Source organism: Seriola lalandi, unplaced genomic scaffold (genome assembly GCF_002814215.2).
Source record: "Seriola lalandi dorsalis isolate HSWRI2012SDOR001 ecotype SW California unplaced genomic scaffold, Sedor1 jcf7180002054864, whole genome shotgun sequence".
Lineage (NCBI taxonomy): Eukaryota > Metazoa > Chordata > Actinopteri > Carangiformes > Carangidae > Seriola > Seriola lalandi.
The window spans coordinates 2,915,703-2,930,083 of record NW_019525417.1 but is presented as its reverse complement, the minus strand read 5'-3'; the positions used below and the strand labels follow the sequence as shown (position 1 = coordinate 2,930,083).

Here is a 14,381-nt window from a genome sequence, read left to right as displayed (position 1 = left end):
ATACAAATAGAAGAGCGGGAAAGAAATGTCTCCCTCCTTTCATGAGAGGCTGGGAACTCATGTGAAGAGAGAAGCCCTGTGGAAAGATGTGAGAGCTGTTGGCAGGGTGGAAATCTGAGGAAGAAACACACAGAAAAGGATCAGTCCAGCGCTGGAAAACAGCCCTTGCTGTCTGTGATTCAACTGAGGGGTTGAGGAACCCCAGTGGAAAGAGAAGTGATGTCTTGGCTGTCACCTGTGTCATGGGCCAAATGGACGTGGACGGCAGTGCGAGGGGGAGAGGGAGAAGAGGAGGATGAAGAGGGGCAGGAGGCCAGCGAGGAGAGGGAGCAACGTGGAGAGAGACGGGAGGAAGAGGAGGAGGAGGAGGAGAGATCTCAAGGCTGCAGGCAAGTGTTGTGCTGGAGCCCGGAGACTACTGACACTGTGATTCACACTGTCTGGACTGAAGGAGAGGGCATTTTTACATATGTGTGCGTGATTGTGTGCATGAATGTGTGTGTGTGTGTATGTGTGTGTGTGTGTGTCTTTACATGTCTACCTGTCAGGCTGAGGAATCTCTATGAAGGTTCGATGAAATGGACAGAGGAGGAGAAGAGAGAATGGACATTTAGTTGTTTACATGCAGAAATGTGTTATGTTGTCATGCAGCACTGACACAATTTCTGGAGTGGCTCTGGTTCAGATTGTGACAGTGTCTGAACACAATGTTTTTTCTCAGCCCCACCAGTATGTCCTCATTTCTGTGGCTTTTACAGAAAGCACACATTCCGGCACTGCAGTCAGGTGCAGTTTAGTTTAGTGATGTAATTACTGCAAACACACAAAGACGACACATGCTCCAGGCGTTTGTGTCTTTGATAAGATTGTCATCTTGTTCATTGTTCTCAGTAGACACCAAGATTCACAGCTACTTTAACATTTTATTGACCAGATACTTTATCAAATATACCCTGGAGTTTTAAATCATTAAATGCCAGAATCCATGTTTGTTTATTTTTTCACTAACTCAGCAGATCAGTAATTATTTCCACAGAGTAACGTTAATATCTGCTAACGTGTGATGTAGCTTCCTGAAGTGATCAGATCAAATCGAATGCCGTCACACATGCAATGCTGAAATCACAAGTTGGTGTGGAAAAGCAACCATGTACTATATATTTCAAATTGTATTCAGGTGCAGTGCTGCCATCTTTATTTAAAATGAATATAGCATTAATTGTTTTGTTAGTTACAGTCTTATAATTCAGGATGTACTGTGTAACAGGAAATAGTAAACTGCCCTATACTTCCTCTTCCTCTATATGTCTGTTACGTTATCTATATTTTACCCTTTTCCCATCGCTGGCATGAATCAGATAGTACTGGTACAATGTTATTTGCACATGGCACATAAAACTAAAGATATTAGATTGTGTTTATGATCACATTCAGTCCATTTCACGTTTAAATGCAAAACATATTGACAATGTTATGGCATGATCCCTTATATCAGTGTTACCCAGACTGGGAGATTGGCAGACAGACAGATTTGCTTTTTAGGATCCCAAACCATGTTGTCATGAATCCTATGGAATCAAAAAATATCACTGTATGATTCAGTTGGTTTGTGATGGAATAGAAATAAAGAAGTACATTTGTCCTTAAACTTGCACATATTTCACATTTTAATGCATTTAAAGCAGAGGCCTGTTGTAGTTCATAATTCACTAGTCACATAATTCACCTAATTGCCTTAGGCTTCATTAGTTTCTATATCACCCGATCTGACTATTTGGAATATGATCACTACTCAGTTATGTAAGGATTTTTCTGTTCTCCTCTCTCAGCTTTGAAATGTTTGGAAAGTTCATGCTCCTTCTCTCTCTCTCTCTCTCTCTCTCTCTCTCTCTGTCTGTGTCTCTATCTGACTACCACAGCTCTGACTCAGAGGGTCATTTTGACACTCCTGAAGCAGCAACTCCTGTCCGCGCCCCGCCGCCCATCCCAGGAGCGCTGGAGAACAACAACACTGATGCAGACAAAACAGGTGAGACCACTGCTGAACAAATAACAAGCAGACGGAAAAAAACAAGGGAGACAGTCGACATAAGTCGTCCCAGACGTAAACATGCTACAGTAAGACCTCTGGGAAACTGAAGGTTCTGATTAACATTACAAATACTGAACAGAACAGAAGAAATGCCTTTTCAAGTACATAGCACATATAGCCTAACAGACAGTGTCCCTCCTTGAAGTTGCCATGGAAACAAGTCTTTTGATGTTGCACACATGCACAGACATCACATGTCTGCATGTGAAAACAAATTTTTAATATAATCATTTTTTCAATAGCACATGTGGGCATTTATGAATTCCACTACTGTGTCTGAACTGTGTGCATGGCGTATCAAGTTCACCATGCCAGAGTAATTGGATACATATGCAGTCTGTTGTCTCAGGAATGTACCCACCTACTGCTGTTCAGCTTTAAATAATAATTTACCTGCCTTTTTTTGACTGGGCGTACCGTGTCAGATTTCCTGTGTATTAAATGCCATCAAATGCACAATGCAATGTTTTATTACATGTGCATAATACTCAAGCACTCCTGCATGCTTGGTATGTAAGCTGGTATGTACACTGAGTTGGGATTCTGGGTTTGATGGTGGCGGAAGAACTGTCATTGTCATTTGAATACTAAGAGGAGGAGTCTGTAGCAGAGTGTGGGAATGGCCTTTGCTCTGGAATTCAACAGGTTCAACAAAAGCTCCGGTTCGCCCTGTTTTGTATTGGTCACTGATAGAGGTCACAGTGACGGGAGTGACTGAACAAAGCTTGTTATCAGGCAGAAACCATCATGCAGCTCTCTTTTTAGGGAGGATTGTCTTGGAGAACATGCCTTGATGTGAAGCTGCTGCTGTTTTGATAGAATTAAGACTTCAAGGTAAAACAGTTCCAGCAACGTTTCACTGAAGTGTACGACAAGCAAAACGGAGCAAGGGGGGAGTTCACTTTTGTTTCAACAGCAAAACAGTCCTTCCTGCAGCTGTGGGAAGAGGAAGTTTGAATCCTGGCAGACAGGAGCTGAAGAGCCACTAGAAACTGCTCTGAATGTAAACATGCTGATGGCTGTGTTTGTCTACATGAGCGTCTGCCCATACATGATGACACTTTATAAATATTTAATAGATAGTTGAAGACTGACAAAAAAGACCCCAGACTTCAAATTGATAACGTGAATAGCTCGATTCTCACAACGTTTTTTTTTTTCCAAAAATCTAACAACTATATACAGATATGTAGTACTGTTTGCTCATGAGAAATCATAAAAAAAATGGTAAACAGATGCAAAATTCATTTTATTAATCAAATTGGACTAGAGGATTGGTGTATGATTGCAAACAGGCATTGCGGCTTAATGACCTTTATCCTTGCTGTGACATGTTCTGCCTTTATACAAACACAGGAGTGAGAGAACAAAAAATTGCTTTATAGCAAAACATGGTACTGAATATGCATGTGGATATTGATGAGGACATGTTTGCATGGACATGTTGGGTGGCAGGAGTACTTTGGCAACATGGAAGCAGGTAGAAACACAGCAGGCTGTGCTAGTCTCCTAGCAACATAATATTACATGAATATGGCGAGTATGACAGGCTTACTGAAATATGTTGATGTGTCAATAGGGGCCCTGGAGGTAATAATAACACCACACAGCACCCGTTGTCGCTATTGCCCACAACACACAACAGAAAATGTATCAAAGTGCATTTCTATCTTTATTTTCTAATGCATTTCTTTAGTTTAAATGTGATGGCCCTCATAGGAAGGCATCGCCATGGCAACAGCAGCAAATGGAACAGTTGGCTGGCTAGTAACCTGCTTTCAGAGAGCCAATCAGATATCACCTTCATCTGAGTTTAGATTTGATTGGAGAGATTGTTTTTTAGGGTTAATTCTGGGGTTTTTCTCTCATTTCTTCTTCAGACTTGGATCAGGAGGAGCACCTGATAGTGACTGCTCCTGCCAGGGATCTGGATATTTTGCTCAGACACAACATGGGTCAGGATGAACCTGCTGTCCACATGGGTGGCCCACTGGAAATAAACATGCAGACGCTAGACACAGAACAAGAAAAGAATCTTCCAGAAGCTTTGGGCTCTGTGCCTGTCCCTGATTCATCCTCAATGAAGGAAACTCCTGAAGTGGCTAAATGCACAGCACCACCCTCTGAGCCATCCCAAGCACCAGTCCCAATCCTAGTCAGAGATCCTGTCCCGGATCTGGCTCCAGCTCCAGCTCCAGCTCCAGCTCCAGTTCCTGCTCTAACCCCAGAGCCAGACTCAGTACAGAGCAGTGAACCTGCACCAATCCAAGCTCTGGAGCCCCCTGAGGAAAAACCTCTTGCAGTCTCAGAATCAGAGTGCAATGGTCTCCCCAACCAAACAGAACCTATTCGAAAGACTAAAACCAGCAGCAAATCTAAGCCTCCATCTCTGAAAATGAAGGCCTCGATGAATGAGCTTGCTCAAACAAATGAGGAACAAGAACTTCCTGTTCCCAAGGCAACATACAACTTTGACCCTGACCAGCTGGATGTTGGTTTTAACCCCTTTACCAGCGGTGGATCAAAAATTCAAAACTCTCCTCCACCTTGCGGTTCAAACTCTCTACCCAGACTGGAGCCAATTGGTTGCTCATTTCCTGATTCAGAGGCCAGCTCAGCAGCTCCAGCAGCTCCAGCAGATGCAGAGGTGACAGAGTCTTCATCAGAGGCGAAACCTGTGATGCTGGAGTTCGGTCTGGACGAGGGGATGGTCAGCAAGCCACCTCCAAGGAAATTAGGTGGAAAAAAGACAATCAGCAAACTCGCAGCTAAAAAGCAGAGGCCCAAAGGATCAGAGGCTTCCTGCAAACCTGCGCCAGAACCCACAGTGTCAGAACCAGTTTCTCAACCAGTACCAGAACCAGTTTCCCAATCAATATCAGAACCTGTTTCAGATCCTCTTCCAGAAATTTCTTTGCCAGTTTCAGACTCTTCAGCACCTGTGAACCTTGACGATGTTCCTATTCCTAAGACAGGAACATATAACTTTGATCCCAGTCAGTGGGATGACCCGAACTTCAATCCGTTTGGTAGCAATAATAATATGAGCAGCTCCCCAGTGCTCCCTAAAGGCAGCTACAGCTTCAACCCAGACAATTTTGATGACTCTGTGGACCCTTTTAAACCCTCCAAAAGCCTGAACACTGAGGACTCGTCCAGTAGCACCACTGAGCCTGAGAAAAAAGTAAAAGATGGAGGCAAACAGAAAACAGGGCACCCGCCTAGTGAGAAGAAAGTGAGGCAGATTGCCAAGAAAGGCAAAGAGAAGACAGCCACGTAAGTCTACAAAGAAATGGCTTGAAAATTCCCATCCGTATGTTTATAATCTTCCTTTCTTTCCTATGATGTTAGAAATTTAAAAATTCAAATTTCAGTTTGGGGCTGAGGGTGTGTGGATGGATACCAAACAATTCTTTGAACCCACACCAAACACTTTACACTGCACACTAACTACTGACGCAATTCCCGAATAGGTTATTTATAGGCTGTTAAAAGTGCTTATAGCTGCAGTGCTCACACTAGTTTAAGCTTTTCAAGGACTGTTGGCATCTTGTGTTTATGCTCAAACTTTAAACTATCTGCTGAGTGCCTAACATGCTGAGCTGAACACCTCTAGTCACTCACTCGCTCTCCTTTGTCTCTTCCCCCTGTTCTATGCTTCCTTATTAAAACCCTCCCCATCTCTCGCTGTATCCCCTTCATCCCGTCATTCCTTCCTCCTCGTGTCTGTTGCACAACCCCCAATCTCTGCTTTCGTCTACTTCGCTTGGCCTCAGGACATCTGAACAAGTCAAGCTTCTCTGTTTTCTGTTGTAAGTACTCTCACTATCGACGCTCTCTTTCATGCACGCTTTGTTTCCCATTTTACTCCCATCGTGGCATGTGCTATGTCTGAACTGACTTTTGAAGGGAGCATGTGAGGGAAATGAATGTCTTCCTCAGTCTCAAGGCCATCCCCTCACACATTATCACTTTAATTTTGTCCTGGCTTGTGATCTCTCCAGGCAACACCAGCATGGTTATACATGTATGTTGCTGCACCTCTTTCGATATAGGACAATGCAACACAGCACAGAAATGTTTACAGCTTTGTGGTTGTAGAAACAGTGAAAATAACATAACGTCTTTTAACGATTACTAATTTTTCAATACTTAGATTCTAAGTGATATATTGTCATCGTGTGTTTGTTTTGTAGGAATTCCTGTAAACTACAGAAATATGATGAAAGCCAGTCCTTGGTGCTTGACGTGTGTAATCAGGTAATGTGTGTATCTGGCTATATGAGTGGTTGTATGTGTGTGTGCAAGTGTGTGTAGTTGTGTCAGCTGAAATGTTTCACCTTACTGCGGTGACACTGCAATGACCATTATTCAGCAGCTGTCCAACCTCTTGGCCCCACCTCTTAAGACACACACATACACAGTAACACAAGCTGACAGGGGCATCAGCAGCGTCTCCAGCTCTGCAGTGCTGGCTTGGCACTGTGGCAGATCTGTGACTTATCGCTCCGCAGTCTGCTGCTCCCACATGCCCCTCAACATTATCACCTCCTTCATTCTCAGGAGGTATTGTATTATCAAGATATTGTATAGCTCTAGAGTACCTAAGATACCTTAACACAATTGGTCGTGGCCTTCAGTGTTATCTTACTGTAACTTCCCTGGTGTAAAGCAGTTGGAATATATTATCTAAACACTATAGTTTCACTGGATCTCTTGGGCAGTGATAAATGTCTAAACTAATCTACTGTAGCCACATTTGTTCATGAAAGGTTTCAATCCACAACTGTATATATGCACTTTGTATGCACTTTATTTAACCTACAAACTAAACGTCTTTGTCTTTGACTCATTACAGAGTCACTTTTTATGGAAGCATATCTAAGTGTGAAATAAAAACCTATTGTAATGTGGGTCATATTTTGCTCTCTTGTCTCCAGGAGGAAGATGGGGTGGTGGTTCAGACCCCAGAGATCACTCAGCGGGTCCATCACGCCACCGATGAGGAGAAGTTGGCCTCCACTGGCATCATGGGTCAGACAACAGACAGCCAGGAGGAGAGAGGAGAACCTGAATGCAATAAAGCACCTGCAAAGAAACACCCAGTTGATGAAATATCCATTAGGGATGGTATGTTTTTCAGTCAGTCTCAGTTGTGTAATATTTAAGACTTTTTTGATATGGGTCAGCTATGACTTAAGATTTTATTAAGTCAGAGGAAGTGTGGTGACATTGCAGGTTGCCAAGAGGTTATCAAGTTCAATTGTTATTTGGAGTGGGTGCTAGATAACAGTCACAAAGAGCACCCGGGCTAAAGACAAGATTCAGTTGAAGACCTCTGACAAGTGTGTGTGTGTGTGGAAAGCTTGATTTTGGTCAAGCGACGCAAACAGCACCAGCAGACTAAATTATTTTATCCACAGTCAGAAACATCTGTTCTCTTTATTCCACCCGACCTTCACAAGTTCCCCTGTGATTTTAGATCAGAGTATGAATGGCGCAGGGTGTTGGAGAAGTGAGGTGCAAGATGAATTGGAAAATGCGAACAAGGAGAGAAATTCACTTACATCATTTTTTCAACAACTACTGTTGGAGTTTTGGAGACTGCAACGTCCCAAGAATGTGTCAGAAGTTAAGAAGAAGAAAAATGGAGCATGCATGCTCAGCACACCCCTGTCCTGAAAATAAGAAAGTTATAAATATTACACTGGGGAACAACTGCTTCCCACAGTTGTAAAATCAGTCTGTGTCAGTGGTGGAAGTATCACACATAATCTAATGAAACCTAGACAAATACAGCCCAAATCCTTATTGCCAAGTGCATTTTTGTATACACTGTATGTATTGTCACTGAATTATATGTTTTTTTTTCTCCTTAAAGGTCCTGAAGTCAAGGTTGCAGATCACCAGGAGGAGAAGAACACATGCAGTATGAAAGATGATATAGTAAGTACCATAGGAACCAGAGGCAGGGAGTAATAACATGACCAGCTTGTTTTTCACCATCTGGCCTTCATTTCAATTGGGAATAAGTTAGTTTAGCCATTATTGGAGTCCTACTTTTTTATTTTGTCATACTGAGATAACAGTTGGCTTGTGTTGCAGTCTGATCCCCACCAGCTATTTTTGCCATATGAATTGAATAGTTTTTACTTCGATAACTACTAATATTTATCTAAGATAACCATACTTGCAAATGTGGGGCTGTACAAATGTTTGACTTATGAAGGCAACACAAATGTGAACAGTTTTTCTAGTGCACTCTCTGCCGAGACATCGTGTCACGATAGGTACTAATATCTGAGTTGTGTGCTGCCATCTGGGATCTGTTTCCAACATATAAGGATCATGGATGTTTGTGTCAGATCTTGTTGGACTGAGCACATGGTGCGTTTTCTGCCACAGTGTGAGATATCCAAAAACCAAACAACAAAGGTAGACAGCAGTGATGTCACGGACACAGCAACCCTGACCCAGGAAAACATACCTCTGAGTGAGATGGACAAGGCTGCAGTGCTCACTCTGATCAGAGAAGAGGTACACTATGTCAAACCCACAAACCCAGCGAAGTGAATCTGACGCTGATAACCTTATTAGATCTAAATGCATCAGCTAATTTCTTTTTCTCTTCATGCCTCGTCTTCCGATCAGATTATCACTAAAGAAATCGAGGTCAATGAGTGGAAGACAAAGTTCGAAGAAAGCAGAGCAGAGGTTTTTGAGATGAGGTACGTAGCTTCATTGGTACTCCGGAGCCTTGCTTCCTGTTTACAAAACATTCCAGCACAAATGTAGAAAAATATGAATGATTTAGACAAGCAAGCTGACAAAGGACTGCTTTCTGCTCATATCTCAACAGGAAAATAGTTGCAGAATATGAGAAGACAGTTGCACAGATGATTGGTAAGTTGCTGCCACCTGGTGGTGGTAGTCTCTGTTTGTTTAACAGGCACAGCGCCTCATGACTTACTGTATTTAATTTCTTAGGGGACAGAAAGTGAGTGAAAGGGTTTTCTTAAACTTAAATGAAGTCACCATATTCAATATTTTGAAGCAGATATTTAGCAGTTAATGTCTCAAGTACCGAAAAAGATCAGCAGACGGGTATCTTCCCCTGGTGAAGCTTTGCCAGGCCTGTACCTTGGCAGTCTTCATTTCTTGATTGTTTTGGGGGCTTTTTGCCTTCAGTCTAGTCTTCAGGATATGAAACATGTGATTAATTGTACTGCGGTCATGTTGATGACTTGGTTAGTCATGTGCATTTCACTGTTTGGCAGTAAAAATGAGTCCCACACCCAGTTTGGATGTAAATACCCATAAAACTGAGAGTTGGGACTAATCTTGCAGTTATTGGTTTATTTTAAAGCCAGTGTGCTGGAGTAGTCTACAGAGCCAGTACAATAAAAACACACTGCCCTAACATTTTCTGGCTGCACTGTCTTCTGAGGTAATATCTACACAATTAAAGTAATGTGTGTTCTGATGGTGAACCCACATACCTTTCAAGGCTGCATTTGACTGTGCTGTTTCAGTTCAGTATTGAAGTTGTCATATGCATACAGCCCTTTTCTTATATTTTGACTCCTCTGTTGGTTGCAGAGGATGAACAGCAGCAGAAGACCCTGTCCTGCAGCAAGTCAGTCAGGCAGTTGACCCTAGAAAGGGATCAGGCCCTGGCGGACCTCAACTCTGTGGAGCGCTCCTTCGCTGACCTCTTCAGGAGGTATGAAAACATGAAGGGAGTTCTGGAGGGCTTCAAGAAGGTCAGTATAACTATATATCCCATTATGCAGTGTAGTCCACCATCAAGTAATAGCCAGATTACTAGATATTATCTACACATATCTCTCTAGAATGAGGAGGTGCTGAAGAAGTGTGCGCAGGACTACCTAATAAGGATCAAGCAAGAGGAGCAACGATACCAAACCCTCAAAGTGCATGCTGAGGAGAAACTGGACAAGTAAGAGATGAACAAGTTTTGGTCATAAGACAGCTGTTTAGAAAAACCACTGGAGTTCAAGGCTGATTCTAACCATCTATCCCTCTTTCTTCCGTCTCCTCCACTCTCAGAGCTAATGAAGAGATAGCCCAGGTACGTGCCAAGGCCAACGCTGAGGGTGTCGCACTTAATGCCAGCCTGAGGAAGGAGCAGATGAAGGTGGAGTCACTTGAAAGAGCTGTCCTTCAAAAGGTGGGATAATTGAAAATGTGATCAAAATGGATTCATTGTGTTTAACTGTGTGGGTGAAAGGAAGGGTGCGCTGAAAAATTACTCTGGTTCAAACCTTTCACTGGGGGAGATTTGCATCAAAATTTCTGTGTTGGCTCATACTTTTACTTCTTAAGTCTAAAAAGTGAAGTAAAAAGTAAAAAGTGCTGAACACAGCATGTTTAAATATCATTGCATTACTTTCAAATCAATTGTGCTGTTCAGGAATCATTACTGTAAACGAATAAGATCTACCACAATCCCCACAGAACCTGATGTTTCCTGTCTGTTTATTTCAGTTGGTTTTCTCTTTGCGTTTAGTTGGGGATAAATTTCCGTTCCCATCAGCTTCTCACTTCTTGCACCAAGAGGAACTACATAACTTTTTGTTCCTCTTTTATTGGAAAAGTTTCTATTCCTGGATTGTGAAACTAGATAGTTCTTCATCAGATTTTTGTTCTAAATCTAACCCATTTGGCTCAAAATGTAAAGCACATTTATGATTTGGTTTGATCACAGTGATATTAAAAGGTCGTAATTTACTGTGCTTTCAGTATGACCCCTGCAGCATTAATTCCTTGGGGGTCCTTCAACATAGCACATACTGTACTAGAGAGCACAGACCTCCACCAAGGCCAATGTCAAAAAAACATATATTTCTAGTAAATGATCCAGATCTCCCCCAAAGTTTATTGGGTTCTTGCCTGGCCCATGTCCCATCCAAATCGGTGCAAATCGGTTCTGTACTTTTTGAGTAATCCTGCAAGCAAGAGATGGGTGAAAACATACCCACCTTGGTGGTGGTAATAAATGCATATTTGCCAACATGAAACTGAACACTAGGGGTCAGTGTTTTACTTACTAAAACCACAATGAGGTGGAAAAGAGAAGAAAAATAGTAGTAAAAGTATACAGTATGTTATTAACTGTTTTGTACTTTCTTGATGGATGTTAGCCAAACAATAGCGTTACCAAATACCTGTCCCTCCTCAACCAATTAGTGTTTCAAATGCAGCTCTGCAGATCTGACCAGTTTAAAAATTTTGTGAATTCTGACTCTTCTGCAAACTACAGAGAAGCATTGTCTCTGCTTACAGATTCAGAGACTTTTATTGTACCTTTAAAGACACACACTTTGATCCTGGCATCTCTATTCTTCCTGTCTCTGTCTCTCACAGAATCAAGAGATCGAGGAGCTCACCAAGATCTGCGATGAACTGATTGCCAAACTGGGAACTGAATAAGAGGCCTTTAATCGAACTCTCATTGCAGCATGTGATGTAAATTCTGTATATGAACACACTTCAGCACATCTCAACTTTGTTTTTCTTTCTTTTCAAAAGTATATAATATTGAAATACAGATTGGTTGCACTTGCTCATATTGATTTCAGACTGAAATATGAAACCATAACAATAATGTCATTGTGTAAATCAAAAAGCACAAAGTTATCATGAGGGGTATTTTCATTCTTTTGAAGGAGAAGCATTGTGATGACATTCCAGCCATGATTTTTTTTGGGATCTCTAGTAATGGATTTAAAGGATTATTTTGAGGTTAAATGATTAATCCATTATCAAACTAAGGGAAAGAAAATGTGGACATACATATTTTACCACAGCACGTCCACAGTGTACTACATATAGACAGAACGGACGAATCACTTCATGGAGTGCCTAAACTGATCATAGCATATTCAGCATTTCCTTTGACATGCAGACAGTTTAATTCTGCTGATTATCCTCTTTCATCCGCAAATGAGCTGTAAGTAATATTACAGAGCATTTCTTAAGTTGCCTTTTGCTTTGTTTGTCTTTCTTGTTTCACAGGGTGACATATGCAGTGTGTGATGAAGTCCTCAGTTATGCAGATTTTGAAGTTAAAGCACAGCGTTTTGACATCTTGTACATTATACCCTCATACATCTCTGGGATTGTTAATTATGAAGAGCACTTAAGAGAATCACACTTTACACACAGTTATATAGTATCTTGATGGGAGTTTGACAGTGATGGGTGGAGGTGAAAGTTTAAAGCAGTAAAAACTTTTCTCTTATTATACTGCAATATTAAACTATGTGCCATGTTTCATTTTCCTTCTCTCTGAGTATGGAAAAAGGCACATTCTTCCGCTGCCATGTAGATATTTTTGGATTGTATTCATATTTTATCTGTGAGCCCACGTGTTGCTGGTGTGCCTTTATTTTGTCTATGTAAAACAAAAAAAACGTTTTGGTTTTTTAGTTCCTCCATGCAGTTGTTTGCTAACTCTGTTGCCAAAGTGTACTGTATACATTATATTTCTTGTACAATGAAAATATCTTGAACAACAAATATCTTGAGTTATAATGGGTTTGCAGTTTTAATGCTTTACCTACAGGAACAGATCAGTGAGCAATGTGTGCACATGATGAACGACATTACTCTTTATTATAAAGGCCTGTGTTTTGGGAGCAGATGATCATTATGCAGTAAAATGTCCACTCAACATTTTCTGGTCTGATTGAACTTGAAGGAGCACAAAAGCGCATTCTCGGTCAGACATGTATCTCATATAAAGGACAGAATTTTGCATGGAAACCTTCTTTTACGTCAGCACAATCAATTGCCAAATGTCAGTGTAAAAATCAGATGGTTTCAGTGTGACAGTGTCCTGTTGTAGTGGTGTTACAGTAGTCCGAAGGTGATTTAAATGCAAATCCATTGTCACAGTATGTATAAATTTTATACTTTATGAAAAGAGTATTCAGAATTTTGTTCCTGATATTTGTAAAACTGAAGAATTGGGTATACTCAGATTGTATGTTAACTGCTATATTTTGTGCATTCCTGAATAAATGGTTAAGATTTATTATTATGCCAGTCTCCTCCTTAGCTGTGCATCACAAAACAGAAACACATTTGAGTCCACTATCACTGCAGTGATGAACAAATTCATTGTCATTGTTCATTCCTACAGAGGAGCCACAGGCCAAATTTCATCACTGCTCATGCTCTTTAGTGTATTGTTACTTTTTACAAACATGTCATCAGTGCTTTGTTTGTTTGTGAGTCAAGAGCCTGTAATTTCCTCTATCAGTCAGATTTAACAATCACAACAATAGAGTCATAAATATATATCATATCAACAGAGCAGTCTATCTCAGCTCATGTGCTGGGATCCAGTCATTTGTAGAAGCTGCCCATTTATTAACTATTTCAGTGTTCATTTTGTCATCACATTGAAATAAAAAATACCCCAAATGATTACATTTTTAGACTGTAGACTGAAAAATGAGGTACTTTGGTTACTGACCGGGATCTCTGTCAGCACCATGTTTGCAGTTGTGTGCTTGCTTTAACATTCTCCTGTTCTGTTGCGACTTGATTGCAAAGACCGCCTTCTTCCTGTTCCCCTGGGCTAAAGCAGTACTGTCGATCATATTTTGGAGCTAGATGTGACAAAAGAGGAGATAAGTAAATCTTTCTTACCGAATATTATTAGCTGACTTATTTTGTAGGCACTTAACACTCTACTAAACGTTTAGCCCAAGAGCAGAGTGGTCAGTGTGCTGATATTGCTTCCTGTCTGATATTTTTCCTGATGTAACTCAATGAAATTTACTCAGAGGAAACAAGTGGTCATCCTCATTAAATCACAACTGCCTCCCTAAAACACTCCTCCTGTAACCAAACCTGTTTGAGGAAAACTAGTTTACCAAATGTGGCCATTAAGTTTGATTGCTGTAGCCAAACTGTGCCACCAGATTTACTGCAAAGATATTTCTTCATACAGAACAATGTATAAATTACTAATTGTTTGGGGTTAATGAAGGATTGTGAGTCACAGTGGCTAAAATTAAATTAAAAAAATGAAAAAGTACTTACTAGTCAAATGGAAAAGAGTCAGCGCTCTTCATGATGGCCCCTAGTTTACAACAATTGTAAAATTGTAACAAAGAAACTCTAATGTAATAATGTGACACTTGATCTGATGACAATTCTTTGTCTGGCTCCAGCACGCCACAACAAGTTTGAAATTTGAGGACATTCAAGATTTTTATCAGTACATAAACATCAAGAAGCAAAGAAAGATTAATGT

The 14,381-nt window shown here is 40.9% G+C and overlaps 1 protein-coding gene across 5 annotated transcripts in view; it reads left to right on the top strand.

Annotated features, from left to right (window-relative positions):
• The window catches only part of tacc1 (transforming, acidic coiled-coil containing protein 1), a 30,818-nt gene extending 17,667 nt beyond the window's left edge, over nucleotides 1–13,151 (top strand). For 4 of the 5 annotated variants that reach the window (XM_087179757.1, XM_087179755.1, XM_087179756.1 and 1 more), the window contains exons 2-13: nucleotides 1,920–2,029; nucleotides 3,973–5,368; nucleotides 6,289–6,352; nucleotides 7,033–7,222; nucleotides 7,974–8,038; nucleotides 8,498–8,629; nucleotides 8,744–8,820; nucleotides 8,952–8,995; nucleotides 9,692–9,855; nucleotides 9,946–10,052; nucleotides 10,163–10,283; nucleotides 11,480–13,151. In XM_087179757.1, the coding sequence (XP_087035883.1) occupies nucleotides 4,044–5,368; nucleotides 6,289–6,352; nucleotides 7,033–7,222; nucleotides 7,974–8,038; nucleotides 8,498–8,629; nucleotides 8,744–8,820; nucleotides 8,952–8,995; nucleotides 9,692–9,855; nucleotides 9,946–10,052; nucleotides 10,163–10,283; nucleotides 11,480–11,545 (2,355 nt within the window). In that variant the 5' untranslated portion in view covers nucleotides 1,920–2,029; nucleotides 3,973–4,043 and the 3' untranslated portion in view covers nucleotides 11,546–13,151. Of the gene's footprint in view, nucleotides 1–6; nucleotides 390–1,919; nucleotides 2,030–3,972; nucleotides 5,369–6,288; nucleotides 6,353–7,032; nucleotides 7,223–7,973; nucleotides 8,039–8,497; nucleotides 8,630–8,743; nucleotides 8,821–8,951; nucleotides 8,996–9,691; nucleotides 9,856–9,945; nucleotides 10,053–10,162; nucleotides 10,284–11,479 lie in introns of those variants that run through there. The other variant, XM_023427875.1, reaches the window with a different exon arrangement.
• The last annotated feature ends 1,230 nt before the right edge of the window (nucleotides 13,152–14,381 follow it).